Genomic DNA, 23,134 nt, shown 5'->3' with positions numbered 1-23,134 from the left:
TTAGCACTGACATTCGAACTGATCAGTTAGAGAATCTGGAAAAGGTTGAATAAGCAATTTTCTTTCTGTGTCAAAGTACTCTGTTAAATAAGCAGGCTTAGAGTGACTAAAATCAAATACAGACACTGCTCAGCTAGAAATAGTTGGCTATCTGGGACAAGAAAAATCTAGCTAGAAAAAAAAAATGTCTGCTGTGTTGGAAGAGGATGTCATTAATTTAGCAATTCCAAAGAGTATTGTAACTGTAAAGCAGTAAATGTTTTTATTTCTTGCTATTTTTTTTTATAAAGGAAACTCTAGATATTGTTTTGCGCTACACCAACATCTTCGCTCTCTCTCACACTCGGTCTTACTTAGTGTCAATCTGCTTCTCTAGCTCAGTGTTGTTGTTTTTCTTGGGAATTCTGCACTGGAAATTTCTAGCTTTCTTTGGAACAGAAGAATTTATAGACTCGAATAAACTTTCATCTGGGAGAAGTCAGGCTAAAACAAATCCCAAGATCCAAATAATAAAAAAAGGTGTCTAGAGATGAAGCTCAAGAAAACATTGAATGTTCCCTGTCAGAGGGGGGCTTTCACCACATTTCTTCATCCACACTCATAGTATTTGAAGGAAAAAGTAAAAATGTTTTTGCCCCCATAACCTTGATGCTAAACCTTACTTGATTGGTCTTTCATAATAATTAAGCTCTGCTACGATAATTTTCCCACCAAATGACCTATAATAACCTTCGAAATGTGTACTAATATACGTAATTCCTCTCAAAAGAATCTACAGGGAAGCCCTGGTGTTGGATAAATAACTCAGTACTCAGTGGAGAGAAATTAATTTTTCTGAATCCTGCTCCTCTGAAGAACTGAATCTGGCATATAATTTTTATGATTATAGATGATATAAAGCACCATGAATAAATGTGCTCAGGCTCATAAACACCGTTATACAATGGCCATTCACACTCTCACAGAAATATTTGGGTCATTTCAGTGTCACACACCAAGGGAGAGGAATATATCTCTCAAGGTTGAAGATTTTCTCTCCACGGTTGCGCAAACGTTGTGCTGAAGTGGCGAGGATGATCATTAGCAGATGTTTATGATGCATGCAGCACTGACCGAGCATTTTCTCTGACAATCTGACAGTTTCCTATCATCCAACCAACACTTTTGTTTCATCTCATTTCATGTTGAACATCCATATTATTGTTTAATTTTCAAAACAGAACATTTCACACACATTCATGCTTTTTTGTAGCTGTGCTCAATTAAATTATTTTAATAAATTGGTCACCAAAATGCATTCTCTATCACTCCTTATCCACCCAGAGCAAAACTGTCTGCTCTGCTTTGAAGATGCTTTCTGCTTTTCCCAAGCCTCAGACCTCATTCCCTGTTTTCTGTGTCCTAGGCGTTTGCAAGATTAGTTATTCGAGGGTTGGTTGGCGTCTCTGAGACACTTCACAGATGCATCTGTGTTCTGTTAAAGGGATCTCGACTTTGTGCAGCCCAGCAGCTGGACAGGTCCAGAGGGAAGACCCCTGCACTCGTTATCTGGAGGAGGAGGATGAGTAGTAGGAGAAGGAAAAGAAGGAAGGGAGGTTGGTGGTGGTCAAGGGGAGTATGTGAGCAAAAAAAAAAATCAAAATCAAAATAAATCAAAGGTGTAGTAGTTTGATTGCATTATTGACTATCAATGCAGCCTTCTGAAGGCTCTCATGTGGTGAAGGTTATGCCAATGGGGTTACAGAGTTAAGACGTTGCTACTGCGGTACTGTGCTGCAAAATATTATGAAATGTCCTCAGAATGCCATCACCTCATTCATCCCACTGAATCTGGTCTGAAAAAAGTGATTGTTTCTGTAACCTCAAATTAAGTGGAAAAGAAAGTGCTGCATTCTTTTTTATGTGAGAAGGAAGAAGAAGATAAATAGGAGAAAGAGGTGGCAAAAAAAAAGAAGCAGATGTGACAAATAAGATAAATAAGATAGAAGAGTGGAGGATTAAATGAAAAATAAAAGATGAGGTGACAAGATAAAGTAGGAAGAGAAGGATGAGGAAGTGGCAGAATAAGATGTCAGATGAGAAGAGGAAGAAGAGATGACAAATAAGATGAAGGTGGGGAGATTAGGAGGAGGGGACCAGGAGGAGATGGAGGATGAGAAGAAAAGATGGAATAGAAGAAGAAGGAGGGAGGAAGAGGAGGTCAATGAGGACAGGGAGTGGAGGAGGTGGATGTGGGGAGGAGGTGGAGGTGAGGGATGAGAAGAAAGAAGAAGAAAAGAAGAGGAGGGACAAAGAAGATGTCAAGGAGGGTGAGGAGTTAAGAAGGTGGAGGTAGGAGATAATAAGAAGAAAAATAAACAGCAAAAGAAGAAGAAGGCAGAAGAGGATAAAAAGATGAACATAAAGAAGAGAATGTGAAGAACATAAAGAAGTAAAAAAAAATCAGAGTAAGGATTAGAAGAGAAAGAAGAAAAAGAAATAGCAAACATTTTGAGCGAAGCAGCTCAATTTCAGAATTTCTCATTCAGCTTCATGGACGCTCTGCTATCCAAATGAGACTGGAAAGTGCCACCTCAAATCAGCGCTGTGTCTTTTTCCACATTCCAAAAGCTTTTCCAGTATTAGTGCCTTTCGCTCTTGTGAAATCTCACCTGCTTGAAGTGGCTGCGTTGTGTTAAATACAACCACGTGTTGGACATGCAGTAAAGCTGAAGAATAACTCACTCTCTCTTCAAACCGCATGGTTAAAGACATCGTTAGTGCACTCTTAGGCACTCATCACACACATCGCTGCCTTTGTGACTTGTTTGATTGGGTTACACTTGACCTGCAGTCACCTTCTGCGTTTGCACTTGATGCACTGCGGCGTGCCGAGCCAGAAGCCTCAGAAGCCCCACCTCAGGCTCGAAGCACATGGCTAATCTAATATTAGATCTGTGCCGCTATCTGCAGCATGTCTTATCTTGTCTCTAGCATGCATTAATATTTACACTCCTCAGTGATATGCGAGATGCCACTCTACACACACAAACACGTGTGACTCCACATGCGAACAAGCAAGCTTCTGGTGCGCTCACTTTCTTGCACTTGCCCACACAAACACACACACACACACTGAGAACTCTAGGCTATTTCAGCCGCACTTGCCAAGATCCAAATCCATCTGACTTCATTATTCTGAGCAGGATCAAGGCAGAAATACAATATTAAAAGCATGAACACAGTTGTTTGAATGGCATCTGGTGGTTAGGGACACGGTGGTGGAGTGGCATGTCAGCCGTGTCACAGGCGTGCTGCTTTGGGCATGTGACTTCACTCATCTTTTCTTAGAGAAACGAGACCTCGATCACTGCCCATTGTTGCCATGGCACCTCGGTCAGGTTTGGCAAGGCACGAGGAAGCTCTCTGTGGCATTTTCGCAGATCAATTTGAGGGATGGCACAGGTGGCACTGGTTTAAAGAAGTGTGTGTTAGTGTGTGTGTGAGACAGTCTAATAAAAAGCATCCTCTAAATCACATCCTAACAATTGATAGGAAAAGTATGCTGTCTAAGAGTGTGACAAGCAAACCTCCTGCACATGTGCCTAAGCATCCAAGCCTGATCTCTATCTGACACACACACACACACACACACACACACACACACACACACACACACACACACCAATAAAGCTGCTGAGTGAAAGAGCCGATTCTTTGGCTTGAGTCACTCTTACTCTCTTTCTCTCTCACTCTCTCAAAAACACACACATTCCAAAACTCACATAGAGCCCAGTATGCCGATCTCCAAAGAAAGGGAATGCCACTGAGATCTCCACCAGTCCTGATCCACCATCATCCTGTGTGTTGGTCCGCGAGTCACCCTGTTCTTGTCCAAATGGGTAAAAGTCCTCAAGAGGGACAGCTGACATCACATCGCTTGGCCACAGCAGCATACACAGGCAGAGCAGCAGCTGCCTCAGCCGTCCCATCACTTACGCTGCACTGGGTCCTTAAGCACCCGGAATGGGGCAAACAGGACACTGCTGGAGTCTCCAGCTCCTGAAATGCTTCCTTTTGTTTTTAAGTTGTTCTCTTTACTTTCCTCTTGTCTTCTCTGCCCTCAGCTTTTCTAGGCTGCTCCTGCTGCTCTTACTGGAGCTTCTGCTTTACTAAAGAAAGGCAGATTCCTTGCATTCTGTGTGCTGCTGGGTGCTGGAGAGCTGCTGTGCTCTGTTGCTGCTCACTGAAGTGAACCAACTGAGTGAGGGAGTGAAAATAGAGAGAGTAAGAGAGAGAGAGAGAGAGAGAGAGAGAGAGAGATTTGGATTTTTTTTTTTTTTTTTACAATCCAGCAATTTGGTCCCTGATGGTTAGCTTAGAAATATCCTCAATAAAACCTCTATTCTGCCTGCCAAAGGAGTTCTTTCAGGACGGGCCCCACCCCCCCTGGGGATTCACTACCTCGCATAATTAGAAGCACACAGCCAATCACCGAGAGGGGGCTGGTAACTGGAAAAGGAGTGGGCAGGGCTATGATAATCAAAGGCGTGCAGCCGGCACACTGACAGGGCATTTGGGCTTGCACACGCTGGTGGAAAGCACTCTAACTCTACTGCCTGCCTATACACACACACACACACACACACACACACATATACACACACACTTCAACTCACACACACACGAGAGCAACAGACACTTTATCAATATAAGATCAACACTAGAATGCCAATCACGTCTAGTGAACTCAGTGGCTCTTATGAAGGCCTCGCATGAGATGCCAGTTCAAAGCGAGCAATATATGTGAAGCCCCTCTGGTTTGGATTACCGTGGTCTTCTTTTTTTTCTCTTCCTGAAAATCAATTTCCCAAGTGAATTCATCATCCAGTGCGTGAGATGTCTAATTTCAAAGGCGTATGAAATAACTGCGTTTAAACAAAAGCACAGCAAGGTTTGGCTGGCTACAATACAGACACTATCAGGCAATAATCTGTATATGGAGGATTTTGTGCTAAGACTCTTTTGGCAGTTGACTCTGAGGACCATGCTCCTCTCCGAGGAAGAGAGAAGAGAAAAAAAAGATCTTTTTACAAAGTGGGTTATTAGTAATACTAATCAAAACCTGGAGCCAAACTGTCACAAAGGAACTTCTGAGGCAGTTTTTAACTTGCGCACACACATCAAAACAAGTTTGTGCAATTATTCACATGGCAAAGCCAACACAAATATAGCCAACGTCACAAAAGCCACACATCAATCTGATCACTGTTTCATCACTCATTGTGGGTTTATTTGCGCATAAATAAAATAATTTCATGGAGTGAAGCTGGAAAAAGAAAAACCCGAAAAACCCAAATCAACAAGCGGTTTCTTCTTAATTGTTCACCAAACATCAAGCACGTATGTCTGAGGTTTAACATGGTGCTGAAATCGTCATGTTTTTGAATTAACTGACATTAAGTTGTTACAATGATTAACATTAAATATGATCAAAAAAATAAATCTGAATGGCTTCTCTAAGGTTGTCATGAATGCTATGCTTTGATTCAGAACTCAAAAATGACCTAAGCATTGACAGATGAAAACGATTGCATCTCATTATCATTAAGCTCCATGTTGTTACATGTAATAAACGTATTAAATAAGTGACGCACGACATAAAAAAAACAAAAAACATAAAAGAGCAGAATATTCTGTTAGAAGTGTGTGTGTGTGTGTGTGTGTGTGTGTGTGTGTGTGTTTATGTGTGTGTTTATGTGCTAGCAAGCAAGTTTATATCTTGGAGGGGACCATATGTCCTCATCAAGATAGGAATCATTTAAAAATTTGGACCTTTTGGGGTCATTCTGACTTGTGTATCAGGTTTTTTTTGTTAAAGAAAAAAAATTACTTTTAGTGTACTGAGGTTAAAATTAGGGTTAAATATACATGTAGGTATAGCACTGATTAGCTGCATTAATAATTATCAATAAAGGGTTCTCAAAATGATGGTAAGAAAAATGTGTGTGTATATACTGTATGTGTGTATGAGTTTTTGTGTGCGTGTGGGTGTAAGAGGTAAACTAGCAGTTGCCATCCTCACATTGTAGCGATCATCATCAGGCCAACAGGGACACACAGAGCACACTAACACACGCCTCAGCCGCATGCCGAGCAAATCCTTAAAACAATTTGGCACTTGCCGAGCGTTTTGGAGAAACAGTGATCTCTTTGTTTGTTGTTGTTGGGGGTTTTTTATGGTGTCAATCAGGATTACTGAGGGGATTTGTGCTCATGTAGTCCAACAGTCCTGCGAGTGATTTCTTGTTCTTTGAGTAAAAGTGTGGGGGTGTGTGCTCGCGTGCGTCCGTTAAAACCGCTTATTATGTGGACATCCGTCTGAGTAGCCACTGCAAGCCATGTTGGCCCAGCTCCATAATGAGAGACGGCAAAAGGGAGTGTGTGATGAAACATGGGCTTCGCTCCATGGCCTTAGAAGTCAGATCCAGCAGGCCAAATCACACACACATACACACGTCTAGTGCCCAGGCTTCAGCATTTGACTCATGTAGGTCTGTCTTCTGCGTATCTCCTGTTCCAGCTGCTCCTTCAGTGTGGACACCTGATCACACACACACACACACACACACACACACACACACACACACACACACACTGATTAAAAACAATGTGACTGATCTCATCAGCTTATTAGCAAACTCCCAGGGAATGGACTTGGTGTTTTAGAGCAAAATCAACAATGCAGTCTGTACTGAGGGCCTGAATCTGACATGGCTCTTATAAAGTGCCAACCCTGACCATGCAAAATTTCATACCAAAGTCTGAGTACATTACTAGGAATAATCAGCAGTTATGGATAAACAATGGCAATTTGTTCTAGCTGTTTTTCTGTAAAGCTTATTCACTATCATTAAAAGCTATTGGAAGATTTACATGCTGGGTCTTAGTTATGTTTGATCCTGACAAGAGCTTGAAAAAGGTGCACTACAGTTTGATCTAACGACTAGTTGTCATCCTAAATTTTACATTTTGGCCTGTAAACCCACTCAAATAACAATCAAATGCCATTTGTGACCATTATAAATTTTATACATTCAACACTTTTTGTAAATGAATCTGCATACACTGATTAGGCATAACATTATCACATGAATAACACTGATTATGTCTTCATCATTGCACCCGTTAGTGGGTGGGATATATTAGGTGGCAAATGAATATTTTGTCTTCAAAGTTTATGTGTTAGAAGCAGGAAAAAATGGGAATTTGAGTGAGTTTGCCAAGTGCCAAATTGTAATAGCTAGACAGAGCATCTTCAAAACAGCAGCTCTTGTGGGGTTTCCCGGTCTGCAGTGGTCAGGATCTATAAAAAGTGGTCCAAGGAAGGAACAGTGGTGAACCCAGTAGTGATCCAATCCTCCAGACGAGCTACTGCAGTTCAAATTGCTGAAGAAGTTAATACTGATAATGCTCGACGGTCAGGACTGTTTTGGGACCAACACAAAATTAGGCAGGTGGTGAAAATGTAATGCCTGTTCATTGTATTTCCACATTGCTTATCTCAAGGATTTTTTATAAATAAAATGTATGAATACAAATGTGTAAGTTTACTTTTTCCATAAAAAAAGTAGACGTTTTTTTAAGCAGAGAAATCTAAGTTGGACAACATTAAAAGCTGGACAACTAAAAAGAGTCAGCATGTAACTTTAAATATTTACTGATAGTAGATATCAATAGATACATATATAGATATTAATATTGTTTGCATTTAGCAAATGTGCATGAACTGCTAGTTCAGTTTGCATTTTCCCTCCCAGATTTCTTTTTGTTTAAAGGCAAGGGTTTATTTTAAAGGCAGTAGAATAGAATAGAATAGAATAGAATAGAATAGAATAGAATAGAATAGAATAGAATAGAATAGCCTTTATTTGTCACATATACATTACAGCAGAGAAAAATTCGTTATTTGAATATCTCAGCTTGCTCAGAAGCTGGGGTCAGAGCGCAGGGTCAGCCATGATGTGGCGCCCCTGGAGCACAGAGGGTTAAGGGCCTTTCTCAAGAGCCCAAGACTGGCAGCTTCATGATACCGGGGCTTGAACTGCTGACCATCTGATCAGTAAGCTAGCACCTTAACCACTGAGCTACCGCTCCCCCAGTATTATAGATGCAGCTGAAAAACCCAGAATCCAAAGCTATTAAATCAAACATCACTGAGGCAGTTTTAATAGAAAATCTAAGTGCCTGAATAAAATCATCCTGAATATAGGAAATATGAGGAACTTTCCCGACTGACTTGCATACTTAAGTCACTAGCATGAACTAATAGGGAGTTTGAATCTGAAGGTCATGAGTTCGAATCCCAGCCACACCCAGCTGCCACTCCCGGGTCCCTGAGCAAGGCCCTTAACCACATAGCTGCTCAGTTGTATGAATAAGATAAATGCAAGTTGCTCTGGATAAGGGCGTCTGCAAAATGCCATAAATGTTACTGTAACTCTGATTATGGTCCTTAGTACCTAATAAAATGCTAATGAGTTATTTAGTGTGATCCTCCTATGAACGATGTGACATTATTAGGGCTCTAATACTTGTCATGACCTTGTCATCTGGTTAATAATCATATAATAAACATTGTCCTCTGTCCCCTGAGCTTTATGCATTGAGTTTTCACCCCTCAGTCATACTCACCTGTTCCTCAAGGCAACGAACTCTCTGCCGGTGAGCTTTTTCTCGAGCTTCCAGTGCCCGCTCTGCCTGCTGTTGAGCACCACGCAGTCGTCCGGTCTCCAACTCTACTTCCTGCCTGTGCCGAGTACTTATTTCCTGAAGGAGCTGCGTATGAGCCTGCTCCATATGGGAAAGTTGGGACTATACACACACACACACACACACACACACACACACACAGTCACTTTGCTAAAGAGACCTGGAGGCTAACCAGTAAAGGGTGCTTAAAATGGAAACAGAATTTTGATGAAGTATATTTCTCACATCTCTGGTTTCAGTGGATTGGAGGTTCGAGTTACTGGATACTGATTTATCCACTCATTTATCCACAAGTATTTGAATTTATCTCTCTTTCTCGCTCGCCCTATGCCTATCTGTCTTTCTCTCACTCATGTTTTATCTTTGTCTCTGCCTCTTTTTCTCTCTAACCTTTAGCGTGTTGGTTTCTGTTTGTGTCTCGCTCAGCTCCTGTTCCAGACTGCACACTGTCTGCTCCAGCTGCTCCTTCTGATGACCAACACACACTGCCTGCTCTTCACGACTCCGTCGCTCCTGTTCCACCTGGTATAAACATATGTCCACACAGAGACACACACTGATTTTTTCTAGTTACATGCTGTTGTTCTTAAAATGTTATTGTTGATTCTCAGTTCTATAGCTCAAAAATATGTATAATCGACATGTGTCCAATAAAACTAGGCACAGTACTAAACACTGATTGATAGAAGTGGTGGCTCAGTGGATAAGCTGTAAATGTAGATATGTAGAAAAATATATTTAATATTAATCTTGATTATGTAAGTACTAAAATAGAAAGGATTACTTTAGGCAACCACCCCAAAGCAAATTGCTTTCTTACAACAGCACATTCCTGTTATGCCACAGCAATTGAATTTTTTTTATTCGTTAACGTTTTACAATGTGTAATATTTATAGTTAGGCCACTTGTATTTAAGCAGCTATAAATAGTTCTCTTTTCCCTTATAAACTGTTTCCTCACCAGCTTTTTTTTCCTCTCCCTTATGAAGTGAATATGACAAAGAAAATGCAGCTTGTCATGGTACCAAGAAACCAAACACCCTTCTCTCCTAAAGACTTGTCAGAAAATGTACAACTCTATCTCTGACTGTTATAAAGAGCTGCCAGTGGAAACACAGAAAACCATATTAAGGATTAGATAATGTACTGGAATAAACACCTTTAATGTAATCATGTGAATTGTCTTGAAGCCAGAACAAATGTCAGAAATGCTGCTTTTGAAAATAAACCTTCAGACCTATCAGAATTAATCTTTCAGCAGAAGTATAGTATAAGCACAATCCTGGCACAGTGTTAGGCTTTACTTACAAAAACAGACTAATGTGTGACAAAAGACTCAAAATCTCAAACAAACTGTAGCAGATACACAGTAATATGTTCCAATAAATTTCAATCAAAACTGAAATGATTTGTATTTGTATTGAAAATAAATGGGTCAAGCCACCAAATATTGTCTTTGTTTATTAAACCTTATTACAGTTTACTAATCTTTAATGGCCTTTTTGTTTTGCACCATTTATTTTAATGTCTCCACAAAAAGTTCCACTATTACTACTTTTCACGAAGCTCATATAGGTTCTATAGCAGTTAGGGGTTATAGAGTTATTGTACAGAATTGGAAAGCCAGTTCGTTAACACGATAGAATAAAACAATATATAAACATTTCATTAAAAGAGATAAAACAACACATATGCTATATTTGAAGTACATTTACTCCACATTACAGCTTTTTATTGTATACACACTGGACTATTAAGCACGATTAAGATGAGAACCGCTACCTTCTCAAGTGTGCGTTTAAGGGAGGTCTTGTCTTTGCCAAGGCGAGCAAGCGTCTTCTCTAGCTGCGTCTTGTCCTCCTGCAGGCCTTGCACTGAGGTCTGTAGGATGTTTACTCGCTCCTGTAGCTCTCTCTTCTCACTCTGCAGAAAAGCACAGCTATCCTGGGTCTCCTGCATCTCCTGTTCTCGCTGCCGCACAGCCTGAGATCCACAGAGATTGACATAATTGCAATGTAACTAATGGTTTCATAAATCACATAAGATTTTTAGGATATGCAAAGTTTTATAGAAGTTACAATGCTCTTCATATGTGTTTTTTTACTGTGTATGTGTATATGAATGTACTTGTGCTACCTCCTGCAAGCTGCGCATGTGTTTTTCCAGTTCTTTGATTCTGAGCTCAGAATCATCCTGATTTCTCAGCAGGTTCTGCAGCTTGTCATTCAGGATGTGGTTTTGTTTCTTAGTGTCCAAAAGAGCATGGCGAGCCTTCTCCAGCTGCTCCTGTACTCACAAAAATATGGTCCTATTTTTTCCCCCGTTCCCCCATTTCCTTCCATTTTTCCATTCAAACCCAGCATTTGTATAATACTCTTTCTCTATCTCAATAGTGCTCAATAGTGCTCAAGAGTGTCAAGAAACATTAATGGCATTTTTCCCCCTTTTTATTGGCATGGTCTGACAGGTCATGAGGAAACTGCAGGAGATTTATACCAAGCTCGGTGTTTTTGTTTGCACAGCATCTTTAAAACTCTGTTTTCAAATGAAGGCTTGAAAGCCCTCCAGAGATGCTGGGAGAGAAGTAATGACTCTGCGGCAGTGGTTTATAGCATAGCTATCCCACCATGCTGACGATTCATGGGAAGAAAAGAAGCTCTCAATGAGGGGGAAAAGTTACGGCGCGATGGCGCGACGAACCCGGAGCCGTAGGCAGGGGAGTCAAACGATCGATTCAATGGGAAGGCTTCATTAAAAATTTTATGGCATGCATTCCACATCAAGTCATAATCAGAGCCTTTGTGCCTGTGTGGTCAAGCCAGAGTGAATTAGCATGTTCATTAGCTAAAGACATGGCAATGTTAGACTCTCAGTAGAACCATTAGTTTGAGTGTAAATTGATATTATAGCGACATATTCAAAAGTAAACATTAATTTAAAGCCAAACTACTGCCAGAGCTGCTGTTACACTACATTAATCAACACATCACCACTGGCTTGCTCATTAGGGTCAAACCTACAATTTACATTAGTTCTGAAAATAATCCTCAAGTAATTCAAATACAAAAATTCATCAAAGCAAATTATTTTTCTTTTCTTGTCTACCGACCTGGAGTGTCCTGCGATCGTGCTCGCTGGCCGAGAGAGCACTCTGAAGCTGAGCGGCCTGCTCCTGTGCATCTTTTGTACTGCAGTTACTCTCATTTAGAGCTGCTGTTAGGTTCTGCAGCCTCTCATGCAGCTGAGCATCCTGAAGTTCAGCACGGGCAAGTGCTGTCGCTGCTCTCTCACTCTCCACCTGAAACACAGCCACAACACATCCTAGCTGTCATCATTTCCCTGAGGACAGTTTGTACATCACAACTGGGCATCTAATGACAAAATTAATTATGGGGTCACGTTATGTGCCATTCAATGACAAGACATTTCAAAGTGTTTTATTCCTCTTACTGTCAGAGAACCACCAGTCACGCCTCCCTCCAACGTTCAACATTCTCGCTCAACCTCTCCTTTCTATTAATCACCTTAACCAGTTTTCCATTAACCCGTCCCCTTTAAAAGGTCCCTCTTCCCCTTCACTCGCTGTTTGATCTACCATATACCTTCCTTAGATCATCCGGACTACCTACTTCTCCTGCGATCCCCTGAGTTTCCTATGCTCCTCGCTATGCTTCTGGTGAAGCACGCTACAGCTAAGTCTATTATTTCCTGCACTCCCGTTTCTTATTCTCCTGTGTTTATTCTGTTAAAGATCAATAAACGACACCTTGTTTTGCTCCCGGTTTCCGACGTCTGGTGTATCCGTGACACTTACATTTGGCAAAAAACATTCTTTAAATTTAATTCGCATATATATTCACTTTAACACCAGCTTTGCAGCTGGACGTCAGTGCTCTTATAGAAAACTCATCACCGTCTATCAGAATCAATAACTAAGCACTGCTGTGGTATAATATTAAACAAATTACATTTTCACATTATCTTTTCTTGACCTATATCCTAATACATTAAGCTTTTGTGCATGCCAGTAATTAAAGTTTGTAGAACAATAAATGGCTTATCATGATGTTCACCTTGAGCAGAGCCGTGTGCTGCTCGCTTTCCCCTAGTTCCCTTCGTAGACTGGTCACTCTCTCCAGCAAGGCAGCACGCTCGGATTCCAGCTCTCCAGTTTGCAGCCGTGAGCGTTGCAGCTCCCCTTCAAGAGCACGATGGTTAATCTCAAACCTGGACACTCGTTCCTCTGTGGCCTTACAGGCCTCTTTCAACTTCCTGCACTCCTCAACCAGTCTCGCCTCAGACACATCGGCCCGCTCCAGCTTCTCCTACACACAATATGTTTTTTTGTTTTTTTAAAGAGCCTATGATCTTATTTATTACATAGCTGTCTTATTCAAACCATGCAGTGACAAAGGAAGGTGTGGTTTCATTATATTTGGGGAAATGTTTAACAAATTGCTATACTGTACATCATCTGAAAAGTGTACTGTACATCATCTGAAAAGTCAAAATTCATTGTATAGAAGGCTACATGTAAGAGAGCCTTTTTCTCTGTGCTTACACAGAGAAAATGGCTGAATATCTTCACCTTATGCTTAGCTGAATTGAAAGGTTAGTGTGCTGAGAAAGAGAAAACCAAAGTGAAAAAAAAATGTTAATTCAGCGAGTGCATATTCCAGTTTTCCATTTGATTATAGCATCTTGTAGATTATAGCATTTCCTTCAGAATAGTCAAAAGGTTTTGGAGTGACAGAGTGATACCTGCAGAGCTTTGGTTCCTGCCTCAGCTGATTGCAGGCTACTTTTCAGCCTGGACAGCTCCTCTCCCATGATCCTCCTCTCTCGGTCTCCACACTGCACTGCATCCTCCTGTAGTATAAGTGAGGCCTGAGCCATCTCTAACCGCTCCACCAAATCACGTTTCCCTGTGTCCACACAAACACACATACAATGTAGCATTTACAAAGATGTATCCAACCAGGATTTAATGTTTTAATAGTATACAGTCATGACAGTTAGATGTTATGTGGTATTGTCAGACAGAGATCAGACCCTGCTCCAGCTCCTTTAGTGCACGCTTCATCTGCTGCACCCGTGTGCTGCTCTTCTCCTGACTAGCCTGTAGATCTGTCAGTTGCTTGCTCAAATTCAGTACCTGAGACTGGGCCTCATCCTAAAAGAGACATATGTCAGCTTATGTTCAGTCCAAACTGGGCATTTAACTACTAAACAAATAATACTTTAGTGCATATGACAAAAAAGCTCTGTTTTAGTATGTGAAGAAACATTTAGCCTATGTTCGGTATAAAGCAAATATTTAAATCTAATACAAGGAAAAAAATATACATTTTCCACATAAAATTAGTAAGAATCACATATCTCCTCTCAACAGATAAACAGAAAAGCTATTTTAACAGAACTTGACATTTTTTTGTCTGCACATCTGTATACCTGGGCTAGCAGGCACCTATGTATGCAAAACACTGCTTACAGTGTCTTGTGGTATTTTATGGTTATATTAAAGTGTCTTATCAGTGTGTGTGTGTGTGTGTGTGTGTGTGTGTGTGTGTGTGTGTGTGTGTGTGTGTGTGTGTGTGTGGGTGTGTCCTACCCTCTCTCTCTGGGTGTCTCTGAGCTCCTGCTGGAAGTTACGCAGAGCCACTTGCACAGAGTCCAAATCCAGGTCTCCGTCTTCTCCAACAGATCGAGTTGGAGAAGAGCTACATACACGATCACCACCTGAACACAAATATGAACAAACAGATCACCTAATCTTGCACACAAATGAATGTGCATACAAAGCTACATGTTTATCGCTACTTATATCCCCTATATAAGAAAGCACCAAAAACATTTTCTTTCACAGATTTTGGTTTATTTGATACAAACAAATAATGTTGCATTGTTGCCTAAATGTATTCTGTGTATAAAATGCTTTATGATATAATTAAATAAAAGTAATTGAACCTCAAATGGAAGTGTTTTTTGCATTTTTTGTACAATGTAGTATCTGTATGTTTGTATTTTTAATTTGTAATTGAACTTGTGGTAAATTGTTCCAAACCTTTAAAAGGAGATTGAGTTCTCCATGGTGATGGGTTCCTCCCTCTCGGCCTTGGAGTGGGTGATCTTGACCCACACCCGATGCCCAGAGTGCGTCTAAGAGCAGAGGTCAGACCACTCATCTTGTGCTCCAGATCAGCGCGTGCAGCATCAGTCTTTGCAAGCTGCTCCTCCAGTCCTTGAACTCGTCCCTGTGCTAGACTCAACTCCACATTCAGGTCTCTAAGCTTCACCTGACCCTCCTGTAGAGCCGCTTCTAAACAGGTGATCTTTTCCTGCTGACACTGCTGGCTCTGCTCAAAGTTGACTTCACGCTGACGCTGGGCATCCCGCTCGACTCGCTGTGCCTCCTCCAGCTCAGATACACGCCGCTGCAGGCCTGCCATCTGCCATGAGCACACATGTACATATAATACAGTATATACATGTAACGTGTGCATTTTCTAGACTTTTTAGTAAATTAGATGATAGGAGTATGTGTGTTTGTATGTGTGTGTGTGTGTGTGTGTGTGTGTGTGTGTGTGTGTGTGTTAATGCCTGCCTCACCTCCTTTAGTGCTGCTTCTCGTCCTGCATCACTCTCCAAGATTCGCTGTTTAAGGGCAAAGTTGTCCCTCCTGCTCTCCTCCTCCTTCAGCTCTTCCTGAACTAAACGAGCCTTAACTTCACTCAGTTCCTGACTACGTTGTGTACACTCTGCCTCTAGAGTTTTTACCTGAACACACGCACACACACACAGTTTCTAGCTCTCACTCGCTAGAATATTTGGTAAATATATGGACCATCATGTGCTTTGAAAACATCCCATTCCAGATGTATTCTGTTTTTTCTGTTATAATAAACTCCACTCTTCTGGGAAGGATTACCACTAGAGTTTAGAGCATGACTTGTTATTTGCAAACAGTAGTAAGGTATTATGTAACCCAGCCATTATGGATGCACAAGCCAGTGCACTCTTAGTGCCGGGTAAATGGGGAGGGTTGCGTTAGGAAGGGCATCCAGCGTAAAAACATGTGCCAAATCAAATATGCGGATCACAAATGAGAATTTCATACCGGATCGGTCGAGGCCCGGGTTAACAACGACCGCCACAGGTATCGTTAGCCGACAGGGTACCGGTGGAAATTGGGCTACTGTTGGCCGAAGGAGGAGAAGGAGAGGAGGAAGACGTCTACAGAGACGGCAGGGAAAGGAGCAGTGTAGGAGAGTGGAGGTCGGGTTGATACTTTAAATGTTGGTACTATGATGGATAAAGGGAGAGAGGTAGCTGATATGATGGAGAGGAGAAAGGTAGATATGCTGTGTGTTCAGGAGACCAAGTGGAAAGGGAGTAAGGCCAGGAACATTGGAGGTGGATTTAAACTGTTTTATCATGGTGTGGATGGAAAGAGAAATGGTGTAGGGGTGATTCTGAAGGAAGAGTACAGTAAGAGTGTAGTGGAGGTGAAGAGAGATTCTGATAGGGTGATGATCATGAAGCTGGAAGTTGAAGGGATGATGATAAATGTCATCAGTGCCTATGCTCCACAAGTTGGCTGTGAGATGAAGGAGAAGGAAAAAATGCTGGAGTGAGTTAGATGAAGTGGTGGATGGTGTACCTAGGACAGAACGATTGGTAATTGGGGCAGACTTAAATGGGCATGTAGGTAAAGGGAACAGAGGTGATGAGGAGGTGATGGGTGGGTATGGTTTTAAGGAGAGGAATGTGGAAGGGCAGATGGTGGTAGATTTTGCTAAAAGGATGGAAATGGCAGTGGTGAACACTTATTTTGAAGACTGAAAGAAGAATAAGATGGTGGAAACTTAAGGAGGAAGAGTGTAGTGTGAGGTTCAGGGAAGAGGTCAGACAGGGGCTCAGTTGTGTTGAAGAGGTGTTGGATGATTGGGCAACTACTGCAGGAGTGATGAGGGAGGCAGCTAGAAAAGTACTTGGTGTGACATCTGGAAATAAAAAGCAAGACGAGGAGACGTGGTGGTGGAATGAGGAAGTGCAGGAGAGCATAAGGAGAAAGAGGTTGACAAAACAGAAGTGGGATAGACAGAGTGATGAGAAAAGTAGGCAGGAGTACAAGGAGATGCGGCAGCAGGTAAAAAGGGATGTGGCGAAAGCCAAGGAAAAGGCATATGAGGAGCTGTATGAGAGGTTGGACACTAAGGAAGAAGAAAAGGATTTATACCGATTGGCCAGGCAGAGGGACCGAGCTGGGAAGGATGTACTGCAAGTTAGAGCAGTAAAGGATGGAGAAGGAAATGTGTTGACTAGTGAGGAGAGTGTGTTGAGAAGGTGGAGGGAGTATTTTGAGCAGCTGATGAATGATTTGCTTTGAGGATGTTGATGGAGAAGTATAGAGAAGGACAGAAGGAATTGCATTGTGTATTTGTGGATTTAGAGAAAGTGTACGACAGAGTGCCAAGAGAGGAGTTGTGGTATTGTATGAGGAAGTCAGGTGTGTCAGAGAAGTATGTGAGGGTGGTGCAGGACATGTATGAGGACAGTGTGACGGCAGTGAAGTGTGCAGTAGGTACGACAGACTGGTTCAGGGTGAAGGTTGGACTGCATCAAGGATCGGCCCTGAGCCCTTTCCTGTTTGCAGTGGTGATGGACAGGTTGACGGACGAGGTCAGGCAGGAGTCTCCCTGGACTATGATGTTTGCGGATGATATTGTGATTTGTGGTGAGAGTAGTGAGCAGGTTGAGAAGAGCCTGGAGAGGTGGAGATATGCGCTGGAGAGAAGGGGAATGAGAGTCAGTAGGAGTAAGATCGAGTACATGTGTGAATGAGAGGGAGGGCAGTGGAGTGATGCGGTTGCAGGGAGAAGAGCTGGAAAAGGTGGAGGAGTTCAGGTACCTGGGGTCAACAGTGCAAAGTAATGGAGAGTGTGTTAGAGAAGTAAAGAAAAGAGTGCAGGCAGGGTGGAGTGGGTGGAGAAGAGTGACAGGAGTGATTTGTGATAGTAGGGTATCTGCAAGAATGAAAGGAAAGTTTATAGGACTGTGGTGAGACCTGCGATGTTGTATGGATTAGAGACAGTGTCATTGAGTAAAAGACAGGAGGCGGAGCTGGAGGTGGCAGAGCTGAAGATGTTAAGGTTTTCGTTGGGAGTGACGAGGATGGACAAGATTAGAAATGAGTTTATTAAAGGGACAGCATGTAGGATGTTTTGGTGACAAGGTGAGGGAGGCGAGATTGAGATGGTTTGGACATGTGCAGAGGAGGGACATGAATTATATTGGTAGAAGAATGCTGAGGATGGAGCCACCAGGTAGGAGGAAAAGAGGAAGACCAAGGAGGAGGTTCATGGATGTGGTGAGGGAAGACATGCAGGTAGTTGGTGTGAAAGAGGCAGATGTAGAGGACAGGGTGGTATGGAGACGGATGATCCGCTGTGGCGACCCCTAATGGGAGCAGCCGAAAGAAGAAGAAGAAGAAGAAGAAGAAGAAGAAGAAGAAGAAGTAAGGTACTATGTCAGGGGAGGAGGTAAAGAACTATAGGGTGAATTTCAAGTTATCTCCAAGGTGTTCACTGAGTTTGAGACCACTCAAATTCCCCAACAATAACCATAGCAATTTGTACCATAGCAATAACCTTTCTTTGTTTATATGAGTATCATCATGCTGAAACATTATGCCACAGCATACAAAGACATCCTATACAACTAAGTACTTTCAACCTCCTGGCTTTCAAGGGGTTTAGGAAGGTCCATATATATATATATATATATATATATATATATATATATATATATATATATATATATATATATATATATATATATATATATATATATATATATATATATATATATATATATATATATATAGTTTGATGTGAAGGTCAGCTATGCACAAACTTCAGACAAGTGTAAGCAGGTGCAATGACCTTTCGGCGCAGTTCTTGGAGTTCTCGACGGGCCTGAAGGTGTGATTTTTCCAGATCACGCAGACTGGACCTCAGTTTCAGTGCCTCCTGCTGAAGAGAGGACTTACACTCCTCTAGGATGGCCAGTCTCTGCTCCTTCTCCTCCAGAGATCTCTTCAGACTGAGGAACAAAGTGACAACATAATCATCACAACCATGATATGTGACAGTCAGACAAATATGAACAATTTTAGACCAGCTTGTTTGTTGGTGTTTGAGTCTTTGTTCTCATTAACATATCTCCTTATTAGTCTACAGAATATTTGTATCATCTCTTGCTTAGTCATCTAACCTGGCCAACCTGACATCAAAGTAATATAAATGTAAATGTTGGCAGAAGTCACAGTTAAGCTGCATGGTTGTCATAAACTGTTCTACTTCAGTCACTGCTGCAGGCCTCTACATTAGAATTATGTCATTTCAATGCATGTAATTCCAACATAAAGTTTTGAACTAAGGACCTCTTGATGGCCAAAGCATCAATTATAAAACCAGAGCAGCAATAGAAATAAGAAGCAAAGTTTCACAGTCAGATTTAATGCCTCTATCAATGTCAACTCGGGGCTACTGCACTATTATTGTTCATATAGGTCAGGATGAGGTCAAGACTTTGAGGTTGCACACAAAACATATCATTTGCAAACGCTTGATGCTGGTTAATGATTAAGGAGGATGTTTAAAAATAATTAGCTTCCCACTGGTCTGAAAAACGATAACCTTCTGAATATCCAAGTGTAAATGCTGTGGACAGAGAATTTGGACGTTAGTAATCCTCTATTAGCACAGCAAACCAAAAACACTGTTTTAAGGAGATATTCTAGTGTGTTTTCAATGAAAACAGCTCTCAGAATGCAGTCCTGTTCTTTTACAATCTTGTCTATTAAAGCATATTGTCTTTTTATAATGTGACCCGGCCTACAAATGATTGTATGTTGTAGCAGCACAGATTCAGGCCAAACATTCATCTTAACTTATATTTAATGTGTCACTTAGGATATCTACTTTATTTAAAAAAATATAATTTTAAAATAGTAGCTAAGAAACAGATTTCAGCTTACCATAACAGATTTTTAATAGTGTATATATAGTACATATATTTAGTTATATAGTATACAGGTAGTCCTGCAATGTAACTTGAAAATGTCGTAAGTCGAGACATGGCCTAGCCTACTCAAGAGTCTTAAACATTTGTGAAAGAACTTTGCAGTTATATGTGTTTTGTGCATGAGTTTTAATACTATTTATCCATCCATCCAGTGTATTTTGAAGATCCACTCACCCTGCCACCACATACAACAAATTCCTCTTTAATTGATGCATTTAAGTGACGGAAGGTGCAGAAACGCCCTGTGAGGGATCCTGCGCAGCGCTCGGCGTCGAAGCCTCGTGAGGTGACAGATGAAAAGATCCTGACACAGAACATTTTAGGGCTCTGGCTGTGAAGGGGCATGCTGCACCGCTCTATCCGGTGCCCGCCCTGTCCCGGCCCCCTCAGGGTACTGGTCCGTTAACCCTACTTCAGGGCAAGACCAGCTACAGCAAGCTCTTTCCTTGGTCTGCACCCGACGTCGTTGTGGTCCCGGAGACTTCGCCTCCCCTAGAGCCATCTCAGGTTGCTCCTTTGGCTCTGGGCATACCTGAGGTCAGTCTCGAGAGACTGATACCCCTAAGGCGCTGGAAAGCTCATCCAGATGTGTCTCGGTGGGTCCTGCATACTGTAGAGCGAGGCTACAAGATTCAATTCGGGTCTCCTCCAACCCGTTTTTACTGGGTTCTTCCAACACTGGTGGGAAGCCAGCAGGCTCTGGTCATGGAACAAGAAGTAAACACTCTCCTGAGGAAGAGGGCCATTGAGGTGGTCCCTCCATCAGAATAAGAGTCTGGGTTCTACAGCCGGTACTTCATAGTTTCCGAAGAAGGACGGAGGGTTGCGTCCTATTTTAGATCTACGTCAGCTGAACCACTCTCTCATGAGACTCAGGTTGGAGATGCTGACCCTCAAGCAGGTTGTGCTTCAAATCAGATCCGAGGACTGGTTTGTCATGGTAGATCTAAAGGATGCGTACTTTAATGTATCCATCCTACCTTCTCACAGGAAGTTTCTGAGGTTGCTTTCGGGGCCGAAGCTTACCAATACCGGGTTCTTCTGTTCGGCCTTGCCCTTTCACCCCGTACCTTCACGAAATGGTTCCCCTGAGGTCTAAGGGGAGATGTCTTCTCGCCCCCACATGAAGGCGTTGGGGTTTCAACTGATCGCCGGGAAGAGTGTGCTCGTTTAGGTCGTCGCTTAATGCTGACAGATGCGTCCCTCACGGGGTGGGGAGTGATCATGAGTGGTCGCTCTGCCAGAGGTCTGTGGGAGGGGCCCCATCTACGCTGGCACATCAATTGCCTAGAGATGCTGTCCATGCTTCTAGCATTTCCTTTCGGACCTTAGAGGTCACCACATGTTGGTCCGTACGGACAATACTGCGGTGGTCTCCTACATTACCCATCAAGGAGGTCTGCGTTGGTGCCCCCTGTGCAGGCTGGTGCACCAGATCCTCCTTTGGGCCCAGGGGAAACTCCTCTCATTGAGGGCGGTTTACATCCTGGGCAGGTTGAATGAGGCAGCAGACACCCTGTCGAGGCAGGGGTTGGGACCTGGGGAATGGCGGCTCCACCCCGATGTGGTGGAGCAGGTTTGGGAGAAATTCGGAAGAGCCCAGGTGGATCTGTTTGCGTCTCTTGAGACGTTGCACTGTCCCCTCTGGTTCTCCCTTACTCCTCCAGCCCCACTGGTTCTAGAGAGGGTTTGCCGAGATGGAGTCAGTCTCCTCCTGGTAGTTCCAAGGTTTCTGCGCAAACCATGGTTCGCAAACCTGGTAGCTCTCCTCGAGCACCCTCCGAGGGAGAGTACTCTGAGGAGGGATCTTCTTTCCCAGCCAGGGGGTGCCATATTTCACCCCCGCCCAGAGCTGTGGAGGCTGTGGCTGTGGCCCCTGAGGGGCCAAGGCTGAGGCCCCCGGTACAACCTAGAGTGCCTGGGTGGGACCTGGCCATTGTTTTGGGGACTCTTTCTGAGCCCCCCTTCGAGCCTCTAGCTGAGGCATCTTGGAGGCACCTTTCAAAACCTCCTTTCTGTATTTTACCCCAGGTATGGTTGGTGCCTTCCTGTACCCCCGTACGGGATACATCTCCAAGGTGCCCTCGGCCGTCCTACAACCCATAAGATTACAGGCTTTTTATCCTCCTCCGTTCCAGGCCCCAGACCAAGAGAAACTGTACCGGCCCTGTCCATTGCATGCACTGGACACCTACGTCCACAGGACGGGTCCTTGGAGAAGGACCGATCAGCTGCTACGGCCATCCCAAGAGAGGCCCCTCTGCTAATAAGCAGACTCTGAGCAGGTGGATTGTTGATGCTATCACGTCATCTTATGAGTCCTCTGGTCTCCCGGCTCCCTTCGGGTCAGAGCTCACTCCACCCGGAGTGTGGCTGCCTCAAAACTTCGGTCCTCTGGAGTTCCCCTCCAAGACATATGTGACGCTGCGGTACACCCCGCTGACATCTGTGCGGTTTTATAACCTAGACCACAGTGCCACTCCTGGCCCCTCGGTCCTCCTCTAGCTGTGTTGACACACTGGGCAGGGACTGGGCAGTCTGGCATTATTGGACACTTGTTCCCAAAGCGTTTCGATGCAGCTCGAGTTCCTGAAAAGAAATGTCTCTAGGTTCCCTAAGGTAACGAGACGCTGTGTCTCTATACCACACCTCTGGCGTCCCTGCAGTGCTTTCTTCTCCCTTACAGAAGCTGCCGCTGCCTTCACTCATATGTGCTTTATACTCCTGGTCATGATGTGACCGGTGTCGGTCAGCGTCCAATTTTTGACTAATTACACACGTTATTTCGGAGCATGAACACTTGGGCACGTTCCCAAAGCGTTTCAACGCAGCGTCTCGTTCCCTCAGGGAACTAGAATTACATACGTAACCTAGAGATGTTATTTCATAAGATCAATTCTGCACATTGCAGTCATTCCATTTTGGATAAACCAACTGGCACATTGGGTGCATTAATGATATTCACAAGTGTACCTAATTTATTTGAAGAAAACATTGAATAATTAATCAACACATAATCCTTATTATTTAATTCTTTAAAAAGTCTCATGCAGATTCAGTGGTTTAATAATTACAGTCACAATATGTGACTGACTCTGAGGGTATGCAGCCTCAAGCAATGTTAAAAAACACAGCTTTAGCAAAATAAACAATAATATCAGACATACTACGCATGCATTTTGCGGTCATGTTATGCACTGTGTCCCCTCATGTAAGTACATCTTTATATGTGTAAATAGATGAGATGCCAAAAAAATAGAGGTGCTCGAATTAAAGCTTTTTTTCTCAGGTTTTT

The 23,134-nt window shown here is 42.8% G+C and overlaps 2 protein-coding genes across 4 annotated transcripts in view; both read right to left on the bottom strand.

Moving 5' to 3' along the window:
* Positions 1-4,396, bottom strand: part of sned1 (sushi, nidogen and EGF-like domains 1) — a 49,925-nt gene extending 45,529 nt beyond the window's left edge. For both annotated transcript variants that reach the window (XM_046858631.1, XM_046858639.1), the window contains exon 1: positions 3,765-4,396. In XM_046858631.1, the coding sequence (XP_046714587.1) occupies positions 3,765-3,971 (207 nt within the window). In that variant the 5' untranslated portion in view covers positions 3,972-4,396. The remainder of the gene's footprint in view (positions 1-3,764) is intronic.
* Positions 4,397-5,250: 854 nt separating this feature from the next.
* The window catches only part of crocc2 (ciliary rootlet coiled-coil, rootletin family member 2), a 55,763-nt gene continuing 37,879 nt past the window's right edge, over positions 5,251-23,134 (bottom strand). For both annotated transcript variants that reach the window (XM_046861011.1, XM_046861022.1), the window contains exons 25-37: positions 18,696-18,855; positions 15,361-15,528; positions 14,816-15,200; positions 14,363-14,490; positions 13,804-13,924; positions 13,513-13,676; positions 12,825-13,076; positions 11,861-12,049; positions 10,888-11,037; positions 10,534-10,734; positions 9,142-9,273; positions 8,674-8,853; positions 5,251-6,583 (exon numbers count right to left, since the gene is read on the bottom strand). In XM_046861011.1, coding sequence (XP_046716967.1) covers positions 6,500-6,583; positions 8,674-8,853; positions 9,142-9,273; positions 10,534-10,734; positions 10,888-11,037; positions 11,861-12,049; positions 12,825-13,076; positions 13,513-13,676; positions 13,804-13,924; positions 14,363-14,490; positions 14,816-15,200; positions 15,361-15,528; positions 18,696-18,855 — 2,314 coding nt within the window. In that variant the 3' untranslated portion in view covers positions 5,251-6,499. The remainder of the gene's footprint in view (positions 6,584-8,673; positions 8,854-9,141; positions 9,274-10,533; positions 10,735-10,887; positions 11,038-11,860; positions 12,050-12,824; positions 13,077-13,512; positions 13,677-13,803; positions 13,925-14,362; positions 14,491-14,815; positions 15,201-15,360; positions 15,529-18,695; positions 18,856-23,134) is intronic.

This window comes from Silurus meridionalis, chromosome 1 (assembly GCF_014805685.1).
Source record: "Silurus meridionalis isolate SWU-2019-XX chromosome 1, ASM1480568v1, whole genome shotgun sequence".
Taxonomy (NCBI): Eukaryota; Metazoa; Chordata; class Actinopteri; order Siluriformes; family Siluridae; genus Silurus; species Silurus meridionalis.
This window is presented reverse-complemented; position numbering and strand designations above follow the sequence as displayed.